Source organism: Symphalangus syndactylus, chromosome 1 (assembly GCF_028878055.3).
Source record: "Symphalangus syndactylus isolate Jambi chromosome 1, NHGRI_mSymSyn1-v2.1_pri, whole genome shotgun sequence".
Lineage (NCBI taxonomy): Eukaryota > Metazoa > Chordata > Mammalia > Primates > Hylobatidae > Symphalangus > Symphalangus syndactylus.
In genome coordinates, this window is record NC_072423.2 from 114,548,895 (window position 1) to 114,574,020 (window position 25,126).

The 25,126-nt window shown below is 44.9% G+C and overlaps 1 protein-coding gene and 2 long non-coding RNA genes across 5 annotated transcripts in view; 1 reads left to right on the forward strand and 2 right to left on the reverse strand.

Moving 5' to 3' along the window:
• Positions 1 to 25,126, reverse strand: part of LOC129483080 (uncharacterized) — a 118,097-nt gene that overhangs the window by 19,515 nt on the left and 73,456 nt on the right. The window lies entirely within an intron of this gene.
• Positions 6,119 to 8,516, reverse strand: CCRL2 (C-C motif chemokine receptor like 2). Of its 3 annotated transcripts, none has more exons than XM_055279861.2 (3): positions 8,451 to 8,516; positions 8,141 to 8,254; positions 6,119 to 7,574 (listed from the first exon to the last, which is right to left on the reverse strand). In XM_055279861.2, the coding sequence occupies exon 3, from the start codon at positions 7,560 to 7,562 to the stop codon at positions 6,528 to 6,530; it is 1,035 nt and encodes a 344-aa protein (XP_055135836.1). In that variant the 5' UTR covers positions 7,563 to 7,574; positions 8,141 to 8,254; positions 8,451 to 8,516; the 3' UTR covers positions 6,119 to 6,527. The 3 variants fall into 3 exon arrangements, with proteins under 3 accessions (XP_055135836.1, XP_063467091.1, XP_055135830.2); XM_063611021.1 differs by lacking the exon at positions 8,451 to 8,516 and adding an exon at positions 8,313 to 8,427 and having other exon boundaries at positions 8,141 to 8,197; XM_055279855.2 differs by lacking the exons at positions 8,141 to 8,254; positions 8,451 to 8,516 and adding an exon at positions 7,948 to 8,115.
• LOC129483088 (uncharacterized) overlaps positions 8,577 to 25,126 on the forward strand; it is a 44,457-nt gene continuing 27,907 nt past the window's right edge. The window contains exons 1-2 of the long non-coding RNA XR_008657891.2: positions 8,577 to 8,745; positions 24,483 to 24,710. This is a non-coding gene — a long non-coding RNA (uncharacterized lncRNA). The remainder of the gene's footprint in view (positions 8,746 to 24,482; positions 24,711 to 25,126) is intronic.

Consider the following 25,126-nt stretch of genomic DNA (forward strand, 5'->3'; position numbering starts at 1 on the left):
TCAAGTGATCCTCTCACGTTGGCCTCCTAGATTGTTGAGACTACAAGCATGAACCACTGCTCTCAGCTCAATTCTGCATTCTGGAACTGGGGGAATAACTATAGGATAAGTTCAGGGACCCTCTAGACCCACAGTGAAACAGACCTGAGCTCAAACTCTAGTGATCCCCTGACCTCTATGAAGCCCCAATTTGGCTGGTAGACCACAAAGATATTTTGGGTCTCTTAGAACTGGTGTTAGCATAGAGCCAGTGTCCTGGAATCTCCAAAAAGCCTAATTATTTCCTTTTCTTCCATGGCTTTCCCTGGTAAATGGCCCTAAGTTTCTTTGGGGAAGGCTGGGAAAAAGATTATCAGAATAAAATGCCGGAAATGTAACAGGGTCCTTCCTCAAGGGGAGCCAGCTTACCTTTCATTCAAGGGGTTCTAGGTCTATAAACTATGTCAAATCTGGGAACTGATTGAATTGACTCTCAGTTCTGGTGACTAAAGTTAGACTTCTGTTCATTAGAGATAGAACTCTTCCGCTTATACAGATCAGGTAAAAATTTAGTAGACCGTCCTTCTGTTTCAGTTCCAGGGACACCATGATCAACCAGCCAATGCCAAAGATCTCTGGGGGTCAGACTATTCTGAGGACTGCTTTGGCTCCACCGTCCATAGTGGCAACCATGCCCACTTGGTCTTTTGTAAGTGTTACCATGTGGCCCCTCCTTCCTCAGAATCCCACCATCCCCCCGCATTTAGAAACTCCAATTTTGTAGCATTTCCTCACTATAGCTCCTGATCTACCGAGAAGAGCCACCACTTAGAGATTTTTTTTTTTTTTAAAGATGCGGGACATGGATGAAGCTGGAAACCATCATTCTCAGCAAACTATCGCAAGGACAAAAAACCAAACACCGCATGTTCTCACTCATAGGTGGGAATTGAACATCACATACCGGGGACTGTTGTGGGGCGGGGGGAGGGGGGAGGGATAGCATTTGGAGATATATCTAATGTTAAATGACGAGTTAACGGGTGCAGCACACTAACATGGCACATGTACACATATGTAACAAACCTGCACGTTGTGCACATGTACCCTAAAACTTAAAGTATAATAAAACAAATAAAAAATAAAAAAAAATAAAGATGCTGGAGCTCATTTACACTTCCCAGTGTGGCAAGGCTGTGTCCTCTAGACCTGCGCTGGGTGGGGGAGTGAGTCTTAATGATCTAGTAGATCCACTAGCACTGCCATCTCCCTAAGCACTTAGATATTTTCTTCTATGTGACACCACGGAAATTCTGGCATTCCTACTTCAATGAGTGTAGGCCACCTTTGGGTTGATTTTTATTCAACCAACAAGCAAAGTGTTAGAGCCTTCCGCAGCTCCTCAGGCTAAAGCACTGACTCCTTCCAAACTCTGGAGGGGCTGCTCAAATGGAAACTGGGATTCTCTAGTGTGGCAGTCCTGCTGTGGCAGTTTAGGGAAGAGGAAAGGCCTGGCTGGGGCTGCCACCCACCACACTGTCACACTTCCTGACTGCCTGCTAAACGGAGTCCTGGGGTCATTTATCTTTGCTCTAGTTCTGACTGCCGAAAAATATTTAGTTTTTAAAAATGAATAAATACCTTAAAATTAAGGTTGTCCGATTTCGGGGAAAAAGAAGAAAACAAAAGGAAAAACAAAACAAAACAAAACACAGGATACTAGGATGCCCAGGTAAGTCTGAATTTCAGATAAATAACAAATACTTCAATTGTCGTATATGGGATGTACTTATACTAAATAACTATTAGTTACTTAACTGAAATTTAAATTTAACTGGGCATCTTATTTTGTTTTTTCAACTTCAAATTGTATTGCTTTTCCATTCAGTATATCAACTGTTTCCTGTTTTAAAACCAGTTCCGGGCCAGGTGCAGTGGTTCACGCCTGTAATCCCAGCACTTTGGGAGGCCGAGGTGGGCAGATCACCTGAGGTCAGGAGTGTGAGACCAGCCTGACCAACATGGTGAAACCCTGTCTCTACTAAAAAACACACACACACAAAAAAAATATTAGTCAGGCATGGTGGCAGGCACCTGTAATCTCAGCTACTCGGGAGGCTGAGGCAGGAGAATTGCTTGAACCCAGGAGGCAGAGGTTGCAGTGAGCCGAGATCACGCCTTTGCACTCCAGCCTGGGCGACAGCGCAAGACTCCATCTCAAAAAACAAACAAACAAACAAACAAAAACTAGTTCCATTTGTACCCATGAGTACACAGAATTGAGAAGAAAAGGAGACAGCTCATGAGATTTCAATCTCTCTCTCATATGTCCCTAGTTAGAATTACCTCAATGTAACAGGAATTGTTTTTTGTATTAGAAAGTAATTTACAGGCAAAATAGAAACACCAGTTTTTCTTGAATAGACTAGCCATATTTTGCTTTTCATGGTTTGTTAGTTTTCTAATACAGTCGTTTATGGAAAAGTGGAAAAGCATGTGCTATTTTTATCTTTAGGAAACTGTGTTCTTGGTCTGACATGGAAGGAAGGCCTTGTTAGCTGTCAATGTTCCAAATATATTACACTACTTAAGTGTTCAGGCCATTGTGGCTGGTGTCATTCAGCACACACTTTTGCTTTTCATTAACCATTTCAGTCTCAGCCACCATAAGAGTTTGCAGATCTTTATTCTCTGTACGCTCCATGTTTTCATTTGGAAAATCCTGATAAGATTGTTCTTTGAGTTCATTGCTGTGTCTGTAAACATGGGAAGATGATGCCATTTCCTCTGAGACTCCTGTCCTACGTGTCGGAGGAGAAGTGGATGGAGAGTCCAGACCTACTTCTGCAAATGTGTGAAGAGAATTTCTGTCCCTTCTTCTCTTTTTCTTCAACCTTTCTCATCCTTTTTAAATATAGGCTGGAGCACTGTCTTCCCTGGTCTCTCCCTTGACTTGCCCTGGTGATTTTATTTGCCATGGAAGGTCATTCCCGATGAGACTGTGCTCCCTGTGGGGGCATCCCCAGCAGCCTCCTTCTGCTCCCTGCTCGGTGATGGGGGTGAGAGGTTGTGCCCACGGGCATCTCGTATTTTAGCTGCCAGTTCTACTTGGGAGAAGCAACAGAGGCCCAGGCAGTGGATCTCCCCCGGCAAATGCTCAGAGTGTATTTCCAAGACAAGTCACACCAACCTAATGGAGTGCCTGGAGGCTGAGCGGGATTTAAAAAAATAGCCTTTTTGAGGTATAGTCAACATATAATAAATCACGTATACAACTTGTTACATTTTTGACATATGTATATACCAATGAAACCATCACCACAGTCAAAATAGCAGACATATCCACTGTCCCCCCAAATTTCCTTGTTCCCCTTTGCAATCTATTCCTCTCCTCTCCCCTCCAACATCTCCAGCAACCACTGATTTGCTGTCACTATGGATTTGTTTGCATTTTCTAGAATTTTATATAAATAGAATCATAAAATAAGTACTTTTAAAAAATATCTGGCTTCCGGCTGGGCACGGTGACTCATGCCTGCAGTCCCAGCACTTTAGGAGGCCGAGGCAGGTGGATCACCTGAGGTCAGGAGTTTGAGAGCAGCTGGCCAATGTGGCAAAACCCCGAATCTACTAAAATTACAAAAATTGGCCAGTTGCTCTTGTGAATGACTGTAGTCACAGCTACTTGGGAGGTTGAGGCATGAGAATTGCTTGAACTCAGGAGGCAGAGGTTGCAGTCAGCCAAGGTCACATCATTGTATTCCAGCCTGGGTGACAGAGTGAGACGCTGTCTCAAAAATAAATAAATAAATAAAAAATCAAAATTAAAATTAAAATCTGGCCTCCCCCATTCAGCATTTTGAGATTTTGTGCATGCTCCTGTGTGTATCAATAGCTCGTTTCTTTTTGTGGATGAGCAGTATTCCATTAGATACACAGGCCAGTATTTGTTTATCCATTCACCTGTGGATAGACAGACTTTTTCTAGTTTGAAGCTATATAAATAAGGCTGTCATGAACATTTGGGTCCAAATCTTTGTATGGACATACATGCTCATTTCTTTTGGGTAAATACTGAGGAGTGAAATGGATAGTAGGTATAGGCTTTGCTTTTGGTGACACTGCCAATTTTTCCAAAGTGATGATACCATTTTACATTCCCACCAGCAGGGTATGAAAGTTCCAGTTGCTCCACAACCTTTTAGAAGCTAGAAAAATTGCCATTTAAAATGTCACCATCAGTTTCTTTCTTTCTTTTCTTTTATGATAGTGACTGGCATTTGCCTTTGGAATGTAGGGATCCTTTGTTCTAGGAAGGACCCTTGAGTGACTTCTTACAGTTTTATCTATTACGTGTGCCCACTCCAGCTCACCTTGAGGTCAGACCCATAGCCCTATTATGACTCTGAAAGAGCAGACCGAGCTACAAGGCCTCAATGAGGGATACAAGGTGCCAGAGAAGAGGCTGTCGTTATGGGCTCAGCAAAACTGAAATCCCTGGCATATATCATTTTATTCCTCTTCCTAATTTCTCTCCAACTGACGGCTGCTTCATATTTCCTCTCTGCCTCCCTCCACTGTGCTTCCCACCCTCACATCCCCAAACCTCTCTACTTTCCTGAATAATTCACCCCAACTCTAAATTCCACATTGTCTTCAGCACAAAACCAAACCCTTACTTAGCTGAGTTCCTTCTCCCCGGAACGGTGGTTCTCAGAAGGAGGGCCTTGGGTCAGCAGTATCTGCATCCCCTGGGAATTTGTTAGAAATGCATATTCTGAGGTCACACTCCAGACCTCCTGAACCACAAACTCAGGGATGGGGCCCAGAACTCTGTGTTTCAGCACAGGGCTTGTGACGTGAGCTGGCGTTTGAGAGCCACTGCCATGCAGTGTGGTTTGGAGCCAGTTATTGTTGTATAAGCATGTCCCTTGGTGGTCTCATTCACTATCCTAATAGACTTTTTGAATGTTTCAACTAACACAAATAGGGGTCTTTGGTTATGGGGTGGCATATGGAAAATTCTCATGTTTGGAAAATCAGATTTTCTCCACCTCATTTCATCAATATAGAGCAAATTTCCTTCCACCACTGTTGAGTAGGACATTAGGGACCCCTTTTAATTGGCCAGAGACTTGGGTTTTAATGAGTCAGACATCTCTATGTGTCCCTATGTGAGATGCTGTGCCCATGGGTATCATCATTTTTGCCTAGGAAGGAAAGTGCCTCCTGTGAAGGAGAGACAGGTTTCCACTGCTTTCCTGTGAGGTTCAGTGCCGTGAACATGTGCCTGATGCCAGGAGTGGAGGAGTGTGGGCTGGTGCCCTGCAGTGCAGCAGCAGTGGGTGGCCAGGGTAGGTTTTTAGCAAGTATCAGTGCCAAGCCTCCAGTTCTCTTTAGTGCAAGCAAGATGCTGGGCCAGCAGGCGGAGGCAGCCAGCCCAGGCCCTGTGTCTGCAGGACTCAGCCGGGAGCAGTAATTGTCCCCTTGCAGCAAGGCACTGGTAGCTTTGAGGCCTCAAAGGGCCAGAAGCAAGATTATAAAGAGACCAGTGAGTGTGGAGTCCAATTCTGAACACCAGGAACAGGAAAATGTTTTTAGGATCAAGGATGCATCAGCCTTACAGATCTGGGGGGTCGCCGGGGAAGTAGCTCACATGTTGAGGTGACCTTCTGCTGGTGTGGCAGGTGGGAGCCTGTGTTCTACTGACTCAGCCATAGAAAGGAAGTGGGACAACATTTTGTAGTTATGTGCTGGTGAGGCCTGAAGTATGTGTTATACTTAAAAGGACAAAGCATTCATTTTGTTAGACATTTCTAAACATAATTTCTCATTTGCTTTTGTTAAATCTCCTAAGATTCCATAGTCTTGATAAAGTACCAGAAAATACCAGAAACCTTGGGTTAGGGGAAGCTGGGGGCCTAGGGGTGTGGCAAGTAACCAAGAGAATTTAGAGAACTTCCACAGAACAAGTTACCTTACTTCTTTTTCCCACAGCTTCCAGCTAGCTAGTTCTTCTCATCACCTGTGAGACAACGCGCCTGAAACATTAGTCCCATATAAACGGGCTGCTTATAATTTGGAATGCAGTTAAATTGGTTTTAAAAGCAACTTACAAATTATTTTAAAAAACATTAAATAGACGTTCTAAAATACATTTATTTCATGTTGTTTGTCCCCAGGGTTTGGAGTTTGATGTTCTGGACCAAGCGTAGGCTCTGAGCAAATGCTGCCAGGGCTGGAGAATCAGTTCTGCCACTTCCTAGTTGTGTGATCTTAGACAAATTTCCGTGCCTTAGTTTTCTTCTCAGAGAAATGAGACTAGTCTTATCCACACTATGGACAAGTGGTAGGACGCAAAGGAGCTCACGTTTGTAAAGAGCCTTGCACGGTGCCTGAGACAAATTCAAGGCTTAGCAAATGTTATCTCACCTCTCCCTTTTCTTCCTGTATCCGATTTTGTATATAAATGTGTAAAAAATTTACATGAAATAATGCAAAAAGATGAAAATCCATGTTTATTCATCTTGCCTTTGGTGGAAGCTAGTTTACACTTCAGTGGAATGGTCAGGTTCTTCCCTCGATGTGCCTTGTGCAGGCTGCCCCCTGGGTTGAAGTGGGGTGTTACTACGCAGATGGAAAAAGCGGCAGAGGTATTTCCTAAATGTCCCATCAAGAAACACATACAGGAAAGGGTTGACGCAGCAGTGGGTGGTGGCGATGAGTTTAGTGATGTGAACACTTTTGTCCAGGTTGTAGCTGCTCTTGCAGTCACTCAGGGAGAAGTGTTCTTTGAAAGCGGACAGGAAAAATGCAATATTGTAGGGCGCCCACATCAGAAGGAAGACTACCATTATGGCAAAAACGAGCTTGAAAAGGCTATACCTCTGCTCCCTGAACCTTAGTGTTTTTCTCATTTGCACATAGAGAAATGTAAAAATAAATAGGGGGAAGACAAGAACCGAAATGTTCATTTTTAAAGTCAGAAAATGCTTCCAGAATGTCTCATCAGGTGGCAGGAAGGGAGTTCTGCTATACGCACACTTGTATTTCTGGTCTTCCATCTGAGGTTTATAAACCACGAATTCAGGCAAAGTGGCCAGAATGGCTGTTACCCACGCCAGGACACTTGTAATGATGCCACAGGGCACCCTTCTCCTGGCTGAGAAAAAGTTTCCTTTGTGCAAAAACACTAGGTACCTTTGCATGGTCAGAAGGCAATTGAAAAATGTCTCACTGTACAGGCCCACGAAGTACAGTCCACTGAGAATTTTACACATGGGATCGCCACCAGCATGAGCCCAGAAGGGCAGGGTAAGCGAGAAACACAAGTTAGAAACTGCCAAGTTTAGAAGACAGATATTTTCCACGCATTTGAGTCCTTTATATTTTACCAGGATAAGCACAACCAGGAGATTGTCCAGGACACCGATCACGAACACAGCAGAGCAGAGTGACGGCACCAGCTGGGCTGACAGCACCTGGGCGTCATACTTGTCACATTGCTCTGCCTCAGCGCTCTCCAGTTCACCTTCTATGAGGACATCATATTCATCCTCTGGTGCCAGCGTGTAATTGGCCATCTTCAGACTGCCCTGCGGAGAAATGGGAGATGATTTTCCCCTCCAACAGCTGTCTTATCCTGGAGGAAACAACAAACTGGACCTGGATTCATACAGCCCCACTTTCCCTTTCTGGAGCTACATTTTAGCCAGAGTAATTCCCTATTTCAGAAGACTGAAATAAACATTTCTTTAACGTGTGCCCACTTCCCCAGAGCAGCACCATCCCCAATCTAGTTGTTAAACATGTAAGTGCTTAGCAGTGTGCCAGGTGCCATGGGAAATAAAGCTGGCATGACACCGTCTTGGTAGAACTTACCTTCTTTTAGCAGAAACAGGACTTGCCTACATGAACACAATATGTAAGAAAATATATAATTAAAGAGAACCAAGTACAATGGCTTACTTTTAAGAAACGGGTGTAGATCATAATTTCTGCATGTTTAAGAAGTTTGCTCACCCCCCGAAGCAGCTTCCTGTGACAGCTGAGATGTTTTTCTCTCCAAGGGTATAAACAAATGTTTGCAAAAGTGAAACCATGCTCAGCATCAACATGGCCATAAGGGGTTAAATACATAGATGACACACAGATGACTTACCACTGGGCCGAGCTCCTGCGGGGGAAGGGCGCAGCCTCCAGTCCCAGCATCCGGGAGCTGTGGGAATGGCCCCGGACAGTGGATGGCCTCCTTTTGATCAGACTGCTCCTGACCCTGAGGGGCACGAGAAACCACTGTGGATTCCCCTGGTGGCTCTACCCGCCCCGCTCACCGAGCTCAGGGACCAACTGAAATAAAGAACTCAAAAGCTCCCCCAGGCCTCCAGAGGACTCTGAAGCGTCTGAAAGCAACCGGGAAGTTGTTTCCTCCTCCCTCTGGCCCCATACCCCGCCTTTGATTTCCCTGTGACCTTTGACAGCCGTCCTCTGGCCTCCTGAGATAAGGGAACTGTGTCACTGCTGCTCTGAGTGATAGCAAGGAAGTGATGTCAAGGTGCTGAGAACTGCCAAGACCCTCTGGCTTGTGGCATGTGACGCTCTGAGTAGGTAACAGGTGCCAGCTACCGTCAGCAGAGAGGAGTGTATGTGGTGACCACGAGTCCAGACCTGAGGGTCCTGATCCTCTAATGCGGCCTCTGACCAGTGTTCACAGAAACCCACCCACTGATTCCATACGGGGACCAGGAACCTGCCGTGAGAGTCACGGTGTGTTTGGGTTTTTATTGTCATTTTTGAGGGGCACTCTGTGCTTTGGTTAAGACTGAGGCCTCAGCAGAAAATTTCAGGAAAATGGAAGCTACAGGGTGATGTCAGCTGGGAAAAGGCCAGGGGCAGAGGTGGGGCCTCAGCGGCGGTGAGCATAGGGCTGCCCTCGGTGTCAACACTGAGGAAAGCAAAGGGGTTTGCAAGCAGCCAGAAGTGATTGGTGCTGTGGCTCATGGGGCAGCTGACCCCGCTTGGAAAAGGAGAACCTAGAGGAGGAAAATCCCGTGGTGATGACACAGAGGCAACATCAAGTCGGTGGAAGAGAATGTGAAGGGGACAAGTTTAACCCCAAACTGAAGCTGGGGGCTAGGGTAGGTTTGAGTCCAGAGAGAAGGAAATTGGGAGAACAGCCCAGATTTGGAATGGTGGGAGGAGGCTGTGGGGAGGGGAGGCTGTGGGAAGAGGGTGGGAGGGGGAGGGCATGGTCTGGAAGAAGGATAAACCGAGAAGAGGAACTTGAAAATACTGAAAAAATCTAGATGAGCTTCTCTTGGGTCAACGACTCAGCAGCTGTGACTAACCTAATTTGGGGATCAGACCTATTTGCTTAGAATTTATATATTGATTAAATGACATCCTTTTCACACCAAAGATGTGTCTGAGGTAGGATTGAATACAAAATTTGTACCTGTCAAAATAGAAATAGAAAATTAAGAAACTAGCCTGGCACTGCAGCACATTCCTATAGTCCCAGCTACTCAGAAGTATGAGGTGGGAGGGTCGCTTGAGCCCAGGAGTTTGAGGCCAGCCTGGGCAATATAGCGAGACCCCGTATCTATAAACAATATAAAAATTAGCCAGATGCAGTGGCAAGTGCCTGTAATCTCAGACATTTGAGAGGCTGAGGTGGGATGTTCACCTGAGCCCAGGAGTTCGAGGCTGCAGTGAGCCATGATCATGCCACTCTGCATTCTGGCCTGGGTGGCAGAGCGAGACACTGTCTCTGGAAAAAAAAAGAAGGAGGAGGAGGAGGAGGAGGGGAGGGGAGAGGAAGGGGCGGAGAGAGAACTATTAAGAGAAAAATAAACACAGAAAGAGCCCAGACAAATATGTGATTGAGCATTAAATTTAACTCCACGTGTGCTGACAGCCAAGGCAGAAAGAGAAACACAGTGATGTTTGATGGCAGAGGGGTTGGTGCTGGTGGGAACCTAAGCTGTAAGTGCCCTCTCCTGTCTTGTGTGGGTCTCCTGTGAGTGAGTGAGTGGGGGTCATTGTGCCCTGGGACACTTTTCCCACCCCCTACAGCCTGGGATCAGCAGTGGCCCCTCCTCCTGGGTCTCTCCACCTCCTGCAGCTGGGCAGGACACTCAGGATCTTGAGTGAGTAGGTGCGGGCAGCTTTACTCTCGATACTCATGGATCAGTTCCAGAAAAAGGAAGGAAAGTCAAGTCAGACTTTGAAACTTGCAAAACCTTGGGAGTACACACACTCTTCCTCATTAGTGGAGGACGGAAACAGCAGTCAGGCACCTCACGTACCGCATGTCACAGAGTCATGTGAGATGTGAAATTTTCCAAGGAAAAACACAGAATCATGTGAGGTGTGAAATTTCCCAAAGAAAAATGTTTTGTAAATTCAGGATCACCCTGACTTCCTAATATTAGCATGGCCTTCACTTTCAGTATTATTTTATTTTTGCCTGATTCCCAGCATTCTGCCTATCCACACTCAGGCCATGGGGTCCTTGAAACTTCTACATAGGAAGGAAGACTTTAGAAAGCTGCAGTTGAGGCGAAAGGAAAGTTCTCTTTATCATTCTCATACCTGAAGCCATAATAGGGCCTCCTTGTTTGTGAAACGACACCACATTCTGCAGCCTTGGCAAGTGGCCCACAAACCTTACCTCTGAAGGTCTGAGTTCCTCTTTATCACTATAATTTGACCCCAGTTTTAGTTGAAGGAACTATCACTGTATACTCTCATTCCCCACTATGTGTAGATCACTCATTTACTTAATTCAATTATTCAGCAAGTATTTTTAGAGTGCATAGCCTGTGCCCAGCTCTGTTCCAGGTGCTGGGGATGCAGCAATGGACAAAATAGACAAAAATCCTGACCTTCACAGAGCTCAAGTAAATTGTAGATTAGTAGGAGAGAAGTGCTATGGAGAAGGCGAAGCAGGGAAGGAGAGCAAGAGAGGCCAAGGTGGCTCAGGGATCACATTTTAAACAGTGTAGTCAGAGAAAGCCTTGCTGAGAGCTGGCCGTGGTGGCTCATGCCTGTAATCCTAGCACTTTGGGAGGCTGAAGTGGGTGGATCACTTGAGGTCAGGAGTTTGAGAGCAGCCTGGCCAACATGGCAAAACTTCATCTCTACTAAAAATACAAAAATTAGCCAGGAGGGATGGCGGTGGGTGCCTGTAATCCCAGCTACTCCGGAGGCTGAGGCAGGAGAATCACTCGAACCCAGGAGGTAGAGGTTGCAGTGAGCAAAGATTGTGCCACTGCACTCCAGCCTGGGTGACAGAGTGAGACTCCATCTTAAAAAAAGAGAGAGAGAGAGAGAGAGACAGAGAGAGAGAGAAAGCCTTGCTGAGAAGATGGGCACTAAAGCCACAAATGGTTAGGTTCAATAGTTCATGATCGTTGTCTCATTCTTTCTTGTCACTAAGTTCTTATATCAGGGAGGTTGAAAACACACACTGGGTGATAACCTTAGCAATAATTTTACCGAAGACACAGACATATTCTTCTTAATATATTGACCCTCAATAAAAAAGGCAAAGGATGTGAGGCTCCAGTTACTGATTTATCGCCTTTCAGCTCTTCATCCACTCTTCCGTGTTCTGCCTTGTGATTCTAGAGCTGGACCCCATAAATATTTCTCCTTTGCCAGCTGCTGTAGAAGGCATAAGAAGGTCACAGTAAGACGCAGAGTTTTTTCTTTCTGGTTCTGGGATTTGTTTTTATTTTCTTTTTGTTCTTTTGGCTGATTTGCCAGTGCTGGGTGGAGACCCTGCAGTGCCCACTCCCCAGTGAATTTTGCCGACACCACGACAGGGGCTTCCTGCTGACTTTTGCTGGCACTCTACTGGGTAGCTTCCTAGTAAATTTTGCTGTCACCCCAAGAGCGTCTTCCTCGCCAGAGGCATGTCCACATTCTTGGGAATCTCACTGGTACCCCTTCGGGCAGTTTCTTGCTCAGCAGCCCCAACCTGCCACAACTCAGCAAACTTCTTGGGCATCCATTGGGTTTCAGCCACACCCCCTCCAACAAGGGTGGATCAGCTGGGGAGGGAGGGCATTTTTTGAGTTCGCCACTTCCTTGGCTGCTGTGCCTTAGCTTAGAGGTTATGGCTGCTCTCTACATCTGCCATTCCTGCATTCTTTAGTGTTCTCCTTACCCCCTTTAGTAATTCATACCCTTTTATAAGTTAATAACTCGTTATATTTAATGTTCATTGTTCACACTACTGGTGTGGTTTCTGTCTTGACTGTATGCTGATTGATACAAACAACATTAAATTTAGTTCAGGGAAGGGAAGGCGGAATGCTAGGATGATGCCTTTTTTAGAGATCTAACTTGATCTTGAGAAACAGGTATTAGATCAAAGAGCAAAAAACAGAACTACCATTTGACCCAGCAATCCCATTACTGGGTATACACCCAGAGGAATATAAATCATTCTACCATAAAGACACATGCATGTGAATGTTCATTGCGGCACTATTCACAGTAGCAAAGACATGGAATAAATCTAAGTGCCATCAATGACAGATTAGATAAAGAAAATGTGGTACATATACACCATGGAATACTATGCAGCCATGAAAATAACGAGATAATGTTTTTTTGTGGAAACATGAATGGAGCTGGAGGCTATTATCCTTAGCAAACTAACACAGGAACAGAAAACCAAATACCTCATATTCTCACTTATAAATGGGAGCTAAATGATGAGAACACGTGAACTCAAATAAGGGAACAACAGACACTGGGCTCTACTTGAGATTGGAAGGTGGGAGGAGGGAGAGGAACAGAAACAGTACCTAGTGAGTACTGGGCTTAATATCTGAGTGATGAAATAATTTGTACAACAAACCCTCATGAAAAAAGTTTACCTATGTAACAAACTTTCACATGTACCCTAGAACCTAAAAAAAAGTTAAAAAAATTATTGTTTAAATGCATAATAACAAATTTGGAAAGTTTCAAAAAAAGAGAAATAGGTATTAGAATGTTTAGACTGATGATAATCTAATCTGTCCCTTACTATGGCTTCTTCAAATATAATTTTTCTTAGATTATCAATAATCAATCCATCTATCTAATTTTTATTAGCAAATAAAGCGTTACAGAAAATTTGTACAGAGAAAAACTATGATAGTGATAATCTCACATAATAGCCATTATAAGTTTTAAATAGCACTGCTTCTTAATGGGAAATGTAGAAAAACAACTTTTAGAAAACAATCAATTTTCTTCTGAATTAGTTGTTTGATATTGAGTAGTTCAAAGAGGCAAATAACAGCATATAATTTTAAGGCTTCTGAGACCATCTTATCCCGCCCACAGATTTTCTTTCCCATAGTTGGCTGATCCCTAAAATTCCACCTCAGTACCCAACATTTGTTAGCTGTGATACCTGGGAGGGCAGATAATACTTCTAAAATACAACTGTGTTGATAATTCACCCTGGAAATACAGATTTTATATGTACTTACTGGGAGTGAAATAGTGTTAACTATTCCCTGCAGCAGTCTTTCTCAATGCATGTTCAGTTTATTCCGCAGTATGCTATAAAGTGTAAAAAAAGGACGGGAGGCCATTGCTCATTTAAGTTTGAAGAATAGCTGGACTAAAAAACTAAAGCAAGTTTCTTTACTACAGGACTTCTCAGAGCCCTTCATATGCTAATAGGTGTTATGATCCTCCATGAGGAAGAAAGGGTACGGAGCGTTTCCCAAAATGTTTTGATCATGAAACCCCTTTTAAAGTTTTCATACAGATACTTATAGGCTAAAAGTTCAGTGAGTATATTCTGAGAAATGCTTCCTTAGACATACAAATATTACTGTGTGGTCTAGTAATAATAAATAAATATATTATTTATTAATTTAATTAATGAATATTATTGATTTAATTACTAATAAATAAATAAATATTACTGTGTGGTCTAGTGCACCCCCTGCCCCAGCTCTGAGGGAGCGTAATTGACTGAGGAGCCCAGCTGCTGCACTCTGAGACCCATATCTGCATTCATGCCAAGGCTGTGCCCTCCATGGCCTGCTCCCACTCCATGACCCTATTAGGGACACTATGACAGGCCCATCCCTTGGAGAGGGACTCCTGTGATGGCTGCCTTTGGCACACGCTTCAGCCAAACCTTACTTCCTTCCCCATCTCCTTCACTTGGAGTCAGACCTGCTTGTGATCTGATGGCTTTTCCAGCTTCTCCTGGCTTCCTTTGCAGTCCTGCAAATGTCACAGACATTTCCTCAATTACACTTCTTGTATGCCAGACCCCACCTTGGGTTCTGTATCTTGAAAGATTTGGACTAACATAGTCTTGGAAGGAAGAGCATCATTTTCTAGAGTCTTGAGTCCTTTGCTTACCATGAAGTAATACATTTTGCAGCATTTCGATCCCTTTCTTCTTACCTCCCATTTCCTGTGGCCTGCGTGGACCAATCCTTTTGGAACACATAAAGCCACTTAATTCCATTATATTCCCATTCTGTCATGTTTGGCCAGCTCCTCAGCTCATATGACTTTTTCTATTCCTTGTTCTTTGCTTTGTGCTTCCTCTGCCCTAATCTCACCTCCCAGTATTCCATTCTCTCCCATGCTTTTCCTCTGTGTCTCTGGAACCTGAATTCTGACAATTTCCCTGACATCTTTGATTTATGCCAAAAACATTCACACCATCTCCTGTCCCTTGAGGATACTCCTTCCCTCTCACATCTGTCTCAGATTTGGGAGTCAGAAGGTGACATCCTCGGCCTTGGTGCCACTTTTTGACTATTAATTCCCTTCTAGATATAAAGGAGACTGCTGTGGGCTCCAGTTCTCCGACTACATCGCTCTCTGCTCTACCTCACTGCTATCATCCACTGACTGCCTGGTTGCCCCTATTTTATTCAAGACTTGTGCACATGGATAAGGGGCTTCTATTCACCCCAGTTTCTCACATCATCCTGGTGGCTTAGTTGTCCATGTGGACCCCCATCTGGTGCCCAAGTCTCAGCTCATTAACTCAACTCCCTGGCCTTTGGTTTCACGCCACTAGTGCCCAGCTGAGGTTTGTTAACATTGATTTACCACTGAACTCTCACAATAAAATTGCTCACTTTTCTGATGATAACTTTTACTCCTTTGGTTTCTCTCACTCCATTTATTCTTTGTGTAATATATGTTGTTCATCAAGCCCTCCAGCCTCTATCAGCCCCTCCCACGGTCACATCCCTCTTTGTCTAGCTGAAATCCAGTAGTCTATCACTTAGTCATTCTCTTGTCAACACCGTGACCTCTCTTGAAGCCCCAGCCTTAGATAAATTATCCTCTACATTTTTTCTTTGAGTGTGTGTTTCTGAGAACAGCTGTTTAAAACCACTTAGCAGCTGGGCTCAAAGCTTGTAATCCCAGCACTTTGGGAGGCCGAGGTGGGCAGACTGCTTAAGCCCAGGAGTTCAAGACCAGCCTGGGCAACATGGCGAGATCCTGTCTCTACAAAATATACAAAACATACAAAACATAGCTGGGAGTGGTGGTGTGTGTCTGTAGTCCCAGGCCCGGGAGGCTGGGGTGGGAGGATTGCTTGAGTCCGGGAGGCAGAGATTGCACTGAGCTGTGATTGTGCTACTACTACTACACTCCAGCCTGCATGACAGAGTGAGACCCTGTTTCAAAAAAATAAAAATAAGTAAAACCACTTAGCTACGTGGACAAGATACATTGGTAATTCAAGATCTTCAACTAGCTTCCAGAGATTCTTCTAGATTCCCTGATAACTCTTCTGAGCGTGACAAATTGTCACTTTATCCCATTTTTCCATCAACTATTTCAAGCTACCTAACGCTTCCAGTCTCTTCACCCCCATTCTAATGACTCCCATTTACTCTCAGGAAATGATCTCATCTTCCGCTTTTCTCAGAACTCCTCAACTCCTCAGGCCCCAACTTCAAATGCAGCTGTGATATGTCTACATTTTTCCTCTCTCCACGGACAGAGTTGCTTCTCTTACACCAAAGGCTAATCTCTCCCCCTGCACTCTGGATATCATTCCGTTTAACCTTCATCATTTTTTCCCACATTTTCTTTGAGTCCCAACTTTTTCCTCTCTATTAGACTATTCAGAATTTTTAAATGCTCAGATCTCTCCCTTAAATAAAGATTACAAACCCACCCTTGACCTCAAACATTGGTCTGACCATTTACTGTCTCTTCTCCCCCTCTTCCAAGCAGCTTCATTAGTTGTCCAAACTCTGTTTCTACTTCACTGCCCACTCCCCACTCTACACCCTGCAGCCTGGCTTCTGCCCCCACCATTCCACTGAGATTGGTCTCCCTGGGTTCACCCACATATCCTTGTGGTTAAACGTAACCAGCTGCTGGGGCAGCTAATGCATCATGTGCCCATGAACAGGAAGCGTCCAGGATCTCCCGGCTCTCCAATACTACAGACAATAACAACAACAACAAAACGCAGACATCAGTCCAGCCCCCAAACACCATTACATTTAGAGATTCCCAAGCTGAAGTGGTGCTTAAGATGTTTTGACACCTGTTAAAATGTTATAGAATCTAAAAACATTAATACAGGACTTTGCAGTGAAGATGACAGTGTAGTGTAGATGAAGATGAGTAAAGCAGGATAGCAGACTCTTCCCTCCTCTAATATCTCAATGACCAAAAACTAGTTTTAAAACTATAAAACCTGCCGGCGGCAACTGAACAAAAAATAGGGCACGATCTTACATCAAAATGTTGAAACATTGTGCTTTAGAGATAGGCCTAAACCCAATCCTGCTGGGTTTCCCAATCCTGTGGAAGAAAGAAGGAAAATAAAGAAATCCTGAGAATTGTCTAATACTCTCCAATTAGGAGACAAGTGGCCTTGGAGGGTGAATATGCATTCCTAGAAAGAAAAGAAAAATACTCCTTCAGTTTGACTTGAGAAAATGGAAAAAATTAAAAAAAAAAAAAGAAGACAAGAAAAAAGAATTAAAAAAACCCTATTGAGTTAAAGCTCTTACATTCCAGAGGGTAGAAGGGTTTCTAGGACTTTTCATAGACTAGGACAATGTGCTGAGTTAGGACAATAAGACAAATTCCACAAGAGGGAGACACACCCTTGTATATACCGAATTGGCTCTGGTATAAAATTTGTTACTTTTTTTGGATTTTGATTTTTTATGAAAACAATTTTAATAAAGTAATGATTTCATCAAATCTTTAAGGGTTCTACTAGTGCATAGAGTTTGTTAGAGGTATACAGAGGTTTATTAGCTCTGCCAGCTATCACTGAGGGTGATCCATTTCCTTGTGTGTCTTGCAGTTTCAACGTGCGTCTTAACTGGGGATTATTTTCTCTGCAGTAGCTTTTCATGGCTTGAAGTGGGAGCACTCCTTTCCAGAGGAGTTTTGAGTTTGTTTCAACCAGGAACATTGAGGGCATCAATGGCCTGATATGAATTTTCCCCGCCTGGTTTTGGGGTCTTCCATTTTGAGGGTATTATAAACCTGTGCATGAAGCATAGGTTTTGTATTCTCAGAGATTTTTCCCATACCACTTAAAGCCTAGGCAAAAACAGATAAGTGTTTGTGTTTTCCTCTGCCTGTGGGTGAATTTCTTCTAGTCCCCCTTTTCCCAAGTGCTAGATTGACATCAGGATCTCTCAGTTCCTGCTCCACATATCCCATAGCCTTCAGCCTTGCTGTCTGCCCCATGTCGGAGTTACCCTGACATGGCCTTTTTGATGCATGTGGCCTTTGATTTGTCTGCATCAGACAGTGACCGAAATGGTCTCTTTCCATTGAGTAGCATTTCAATGAACATTTGTTGTAAAATGTGGTTCCTTTATGCATCTCATAGGTATTTAGTGCCCACTGTCTTATAAATCTTCCTTTTGCCCTTCCATATCCATTCTCCACTCTCAACCCAGCTTTATTCAGGGTGAAGCTCAACTTATTAACAGCAGGCTCCCCTGTCTTTCGATTTTCAGTTGTGTTTGGCTGATGGGGAATTTTAGGCAGAAGATTGGAGAGCAAGGTCAGGGGAGTCAGGCCCTGGCTCCCTCCTGATGGGGTCTAGTGGGCTCATGTGTCCCTTGAAGTAAGGGCAGCTCTTGTCAGACAGCTCCCTCCCCTTGCCCTGTCTGGCCTTGCAGTGGGAATGGTGACCTGCTCTCACTGGCACCAGGCACTGCACTGTGTATTGTGGCCTCCCTATACCCTGTCCAAATCTTTGTATGGAATCCTTCATTAAACTCACCTCAGTTGCCCTACTTAAGTGTGCCGTTTGGCTTCCGCCAGGCTCCTGAAGGACACCTCTCCCAAGTCCCAGGAACTTTGCCAGATGCTGTGGAGAAAATAGCGAACAAAGTGGAACCATCCTCTGTCCTCATGGCACTGACATTCTAGAGGGAGATTCAGGTACGGAACTTACTATAATTCAGGGAGTCATGTGCCAAGCTAGGGGAGCACACAGAAGCAATGGGAGCTGTCCCAAGAGCACCCGGCCTGGCTCACGAGGGGCAGGGGAAGGTTTCCCAGGGTAGGTGTCACCTCAGTCAAGGGCGCATGGATGGGAGCTGGCCAGGGGAGGAGTGGGCCTCTTGCCCCCTCCTGCTTTCCTCCTAATGTCTCCTTTTCAGGTTCTTGAGGGACCACTTACTTGTCTCTCAGAGATGGGGCAAGAAAAGAGAGAGTGATAGAATTCAAGGTGGTGACATTTTATTATTTATTAGCATCTGTGACTGAGTCTTAGTGAAAGAGAAAATTGAAACCAAGTGCCAGACTATTTTAGGTTGGATTCCTGGGAATCCAGGGCTCTGAGAAGGAGAGTTGTATGCAGCAGACTTGTGGACAGGGCTTCCAGGAGACACAACTGGAAAGGAGAGAACAAGACAGGACCAGGCAGAGGGAGAAGCTGCCCACGTAGTCACAGAGGAGGCCCCAGTTATTTCTACAAGGAATTAGGAATTGAGGGGAGGGTGCTAGGCTTCTGCAATCCAACATTATCCAGTCATTGGCTCAGCCATCCATGGGAATGGGGCATTGCCTGGGCAGGCAGCTCCAGTTCCCAGAAAGGGGAGTAGCTGTGAGTTCCAGCACCTCTGTTCCCATCTACGGGGGTGGAGGCATGGAGAGATGCATTGGCTAGAAGAGGGCATCCGGGCAGAGTCCCACAGCATCCACTGTACAGGCAGAAGGTTCTGAATTTCCTGCAAATTTCATTTACTCTGAATGATAGAAAATGGAAACGGAAATTTCTAAAGCCACAGTGTCACAAGACCACGGAACCCACGCGTGGGCACACCGAAGGAGGAAGTCACGTGCACAGGAGGCCACACTGCCCACTCACTTCCCTAAACGATGCTGCTGGGGACTCATCCATCATCATTGGAGTGTGAAGTGCCCAGTTTACACAGGGTCAGTCGAGTTGGGCAGACACTGGTCTGATATGAATCATCTTAAATAGATAAGAAAGGTTCCTTTTATGAATAGAGGTAAAAATTAATACACAAAGTAGCATCCTCATTTAAAAAATATTCCCTTCAGTAAAATTAATTGACACATTGTAACTGTGCAGGAAAGGGTTTGGGCGTGGTATTCAGTCTGGGTGGTGAGGCCCCTAAGCTGGGGACTGTGAAAGCTCTGCTTCTTCCTGCTCACGTCTCCCCCAGGGACAGTCCCAGTCTCCACAGAGGCTCCAGAGCCTCTTCCTTCCCAGGACAACCTCCTAGCACTTGACTGGAGCCAGCTCCTACCTCTGCACAGAGTCCACGGTTCCCATCTCAGCCACACCTTCCGGAAAGGGTCTTGGAAAGGGCCCTTTCCCTACCTGGTAAACCAGGACCTTCAATTTCTGAGGCTGGTCCTGTCCTCTCTGGAGAGCCCAGAGCTTGAGGGCGGAAGTTGTGCTTTTCTAGGCAGAAGGAGGGAACATTACTTTGTATTCCTTTGCCATGAGTGTGCAGAGGAGACCAGGCAGGAGTTACAAAGTCTTTCTGCATTCTGATTGCATCACAGGGTTCCGTGGATGTTTTTTCCGCTCTTATCTTACTCTGTGTCTCTGTAACATTTGACATTGCTGACACTTCCTCCTACTCCCCCAGCCCTCTCCCCTAGGCCGCTACAAAGCCCCGGATTTGGCTCTTTCTTGGCACATCTCCTCATTGTTCTTTAGGGCTCCCTTTGCTGCCTGCATTCCTCCAGGTTCTGCTTGAGCTATTGAGTCCACCCCTAGGGCATCCACTGCCTGTGACCCCAGATGTAGATCTCTACTCAGTCACTCTGCTGAGTTCAGTGTCAGCACATCCAGCTTCCCCTGACACTGCCACCTGGAGGTCCCCCAGGATATCCAACACAGCCTGTCCTGAAAACCAAACTAATTGACCCACATCCTAAAACCAGTGCTCCCCATTTCAATGGGCCAAGACCCAAGCCTTGATCATATGCCTCCCAAAAGCCCTGATGATCCAAGTCCTCCCTTGCAGCCCTCAGACCCATTAACTGCTCTCCACTCAGGGCTCTCCTATCTTGGAAGAGGCCTCTGCTATATTCTGGAGAGAGCATTGCCAAACCTCCACCTAGGGGCTCTCCTCCATTCTTGCCTTCTTCCAATACAGTCTCCACATTGCCAGGGCCAATCCGAAGTTCAAAATAGGAATCAACTCCCTGTCTTGAAACTCCTCTCCACCCACGCCACGGGCCCACACTCCTCAGTGCCCACGGTGTGCAAGGCCATCCCCACCTGTCCTCTCCTTCCCAGGTTCCAACCCCATTTCTTTCTGCTCCCTTCTCACTTTCTGCTGTCAAGATGCCACTTACCATTTCCTGAAGTTTCTTTCTTCCCACGTTTTCTCACACACCGTTTCCACAGAAATTCCTCCATTCCTGTCACGTACACTTTCCCTTGTAATTTCTCCTGTGTGAGAGACCCCGCCCCATTCCAGATACAAACAAGCTGGGAAAGACACTGAGAAGTGCTGGAATCTCAGGACGTCTCGCTGGCTGGGGGATGTGAGACATGTTCTCCAGGTGTGCACACGCCACTGGGGAGGCTTGAGAGGGTGGTGTTCTGGCCCCTGGTGGGACTCACGATGGGCATTTGGGAAGGCAGTGGAAATGGTGGAGTGACGGGAATGAGTGGGTGAAGAAAGAGAGAGTGCTTGTGGACAGTCTGACACTCCTGTGGCCATGCTAAGAGTCCTGAATATTCCACGAGTCTGGAGTAAGTCGCCAAAATCTGCCAGGAGCCTGTAGCAGCCCCTGACATGCCCCAGAGCCCTCCTTGATGAGGATACAGCAAGGAGGAAGCACTAGAGCAGGGCTCCTCAACCACAGCCCTGCTGATGTTCTGGATGGATAGGTTTTTGTTGCAGGGGATTGTCCTGAGTGTTCTAGGATGTTGAGGTGCATTCCTGACCTTCGCCCACTAGATGCCAACAGCACTGTGCCCTCAGCTGGGACAATTAAAATGTCTCCAGATAACACTGGATGTCTCCTGGTGGAACTGTCGTCCTCTGCTGAGAACTGAAACACTGGCATTAGTAACTGTGGGGTGGGGGAAGGGAAAAAGATTGGCCGGGGAGCACTGAGCAGAAAAGGAATCCTACGCATCTTGAATTTGACGGAAAAATCACAGGGCTGGATTGAACATGTTAGGAAGGATTAAGTGGGTTCTAGAACAAATGCAGTTCAGGAGGGAAAAGGTTGTTTGGTTATAAAATTGTTTCATTTGTGCTGATTTAACCATGAGATATCAGAAGGCTCATTCTTGGTTCTCAGGTTTTAGCTGAGCCATGCCACTTCCAGGAAGCCAGCTGTGATAGGCCAGCATGGGGCCTGGAAGCCCTCCTGTGTGTTCTGGAGCATGTGTCACTCTATGTTGCAATCGCCTGTTGACCTCTCTGGCTCCTATCTGCATACTCTTACCTCATTCCTTGAATACAGGAATTTGTGCGCTATTGTAACCCTAGCACCAGCACACTTGCTTCTCAATAAATATCTGTTGAATGAATGAATAATTTTCAATGCAATTCCCTTGAATTAGTGACACTTTTCCCTATAATTTGTTACTAACTTCTTGGTGGAAAAAAATCTTTTTCTTTTCTTTTTTTTTTTTTTATGGTGCAATTGCCAAAATCTTTTTTTATTTTATTTTATTTTTTATTATTATACTTTAGGTTTTAGGGTACATGTGCACAATGTGCAGGTTTGTTACATATGTATCCATGTGCCATGTTGTTTTGCTGCACCCATTAACTCGTCATTCAGCATTAGGTATATCTCCTAATGCTGTCCCTCCCCCCTCCCCCCACCCCACAACAGTCCCCGGAGCGTGATGTTCCCCTTCCTGTGTCCATGAGTCCTCATTGTTCAATTCCCACCTATGAGTGAGAACATGCGGTGTTTGGTTTTTTATCCTTGCGATAGTTTACTGAGAATGATGTTTTCCAGTTTCATCCATGTCCCTACAAAGGATATGAACTCATCATTTTTTATGGCTGATAGTATTCCATGGTGTATATGTGCCACATTTTCTTAATCCAGTCTATCGTTGTTGGACATTTGGGTTGGTTCCAATTCTTTGCTATTGTGAATAGTGCCGCAATAAACATACGTGTGCATGTGTCTTTATAGCAGCATGATTTATAGTCCTTTGGGTATATACCCAGTAATAGGATGGCTGGGTCAAATGGTATTTCTAGTTCTAGATCCCTGAGGAATTGCCACACTGATTTCCACAATGGTTGAACTAGTTTACAGTCCCACCAACAGTGTAGAAGTGTTCCTATTCTCCACATCCTCTCCAGCACCTGTTGTTTCCTGACTTTTTAATGATGGCCATTCTAACTGGTGTGAGATGGTATCTCACTGTGGTTTTGATTTGCATTTCTCTGATGGCCAGTGATGATGAGCATTTTTTCATGTGTGTTTTGGCTGCATAAATGTCTTCTTTTGAGAAGTGTCTGTTCATGTCCTTTGCCCACTTTTTGATGGGATTGTTTGTTTTTTTCTTGTAAATTTGTTTGAGTTCATTGTAGATTCTGGATATTAGCCCTTTGTCAGATGAGTAGGTTGCAAAAATTTTCTCCCATTCTGTAGGTTGCCTGTTCACTCTGATGGTAGTTTCTTTTGCTGTGCAGAAGCTCTTTAGTTTAATTAGATCCCATTTGTCAATTTTGGCTTTTGTTGCCATTGCTTTTGGTGTTTTAAACATGAAGTCTTTGCCCACGCCTATGTCCTGAATGGTACTGCCTAGGTTTTCTTGTAGGATTTTAATGGCTTTAGGTCTAACATGTAAGTCTTTAATCCATCTTGAATTAATTTTTGTATAAGGTGTAAGGAAGGGATCCAGTTTCAGCTTTCTACATATGGCTAGCCAGTTTTCCCAGCACCATTTATTAAATAGGGAATCCTTTCCCCATTTCTTGTTTTTGTCAGGTTTGTCAAAGATCAGATGGTTGTAGATATGCAGCATTATTTCTGAGGGCTCTGTTCTGTTCCATTGATCTATGTCTCTGTTGTGGTACCAGTACCATGCTGTTTTGGTTATTGTAGCCTTGTAGTATAGTTTGAAGTCAGGTAGCGTGATGCCTCTAGCTTTGTTCTTTTGGCTTAGGATTGACTTGGCGATGCGGGCTCTTTTTTGGTTCCATATGAACTTTAAAGTAGTTTTTTCCAATTCTGTGAAGAAAGTCATTGGTAGCTTGATGGGGATGGCATTGAATCTGTAAATTACCTTGGGCAGTATGGCCATTTTCACGATATTGATTCTTCCAACCCATGAGCATGGAATGTTCTTCCATTTGTTTGTATCCTCTTTTATTTCATTGAGCAGTGGTTTGTAGTTCTCCCTGAAGAGGTCCTTCACATCCCTTGTAAGTTGGATTCCTAGGTATTTTATTCTCTTTGAAGCAATTGTGAATGGGAGTTCACTCATGATTTGGCTCTCTGTCTGTGATTGGTGTACAAGAATGCTTGTGATTTTTGTACATTGATTTTGTATCCTGAGACTTTGCTGAAGTTGCTAATCAGCTTAAGGAGATTTTGGGCTGAGACGATGGGGTTTTCTAGATATACATCTTTTTTTTTTTTTTTTTGGTGGCTCTGTTGCCCAGGCAGGAGTGCAGTAGTGTGATCTTGGCTCACTGCAGCAACCTATCAGGCCTCTGAGCCCAAGCTAAGCCATCATATCCTCTGTGACCTGCACATATACATCCAGAGCAACTGAAGAATCACAAAAGAAGTGAAAATAGCCAATTCCTGCCTTAACTGATGACATCCCATCATTGTAATTTGTTCCTGCCCCACCCTAACTGATCAATTGACCTTGTGACATTCCTTCTCCTGGACAGTGAATCTCAGGAGCTCCCCACTGAGCACCTTGTGACCCCCGCCCTTGCCTGCAAGAGGACAACTCCCTTTAACTGTAACTTTCCATTACCTACCCAAATCCTATAAAACCACCCCACCCTATCTCCTATTGCTGACTCCTTTTTCAGACTCAGTCTGCCCGCACCCACATGATTAAAAAGCTTTGTTGCTCACACAAAGCCTGTTTGGTGGTCTCTTCACATGGATGCACATAACATTTGGTGCCAAAGACCTGGGACAGGGGGACTCCTTTGGGAGACTGGTCCCCTGTCCTCACCCTCACTCCATGAGAAGATCCACCTACGACCTCAGTTCCTCAGACCAGCCCAAGGAACATCTCACCAATTTCAAATTGGGTAAGTGGTCTCTTCACTCTCTTCTCCAGCCTCTCTCGCTACCCTTCAATCTCCCTGTCCTTCAAATTCCAGTTCTTTTTCCTTTCTGGTAGAGACAAAGGAGACACGTTATCTATGAACTCAAAAACTCCAACGTCGATCACGGATTTGGGAAGGCAGGCTTCCTTTGGTGTCTGATCATCGTGGGGACACCTACCTTGATCTTTCACCCACATTCCATTTGGGTCTGATCACCGGGGGATGCCTGCCTTGGTCATTCACCCATATTCCTTTGGTGGTAAGTCAATTGCTGGGATGCCTGCTTTGGCTGCTAACCCACATGACAGCCCAGGGCTGCTCACCTCCCCCCTTCTCCATGTCTCTACTTTCTCTTTACACTTACCTCTTTCACTATGGGCAAACTTCCACACTTCATT

Bases quoted from the DNA above. Each gene is read 5' to 3' on its own strand.
- CCRL2 (XM_055279855.2), bottom strand. From the start codon at position 7,971: ATGATCTACACCCGTTTCTTAAAA. The intron at 7,575-7,947 runs GTAAGCCATTGT...ATTTCTCCGCAG, and splicing joins TCTACACCCGTTTCTTAAAA to GGCAGTCTGAAGATGGCCAA.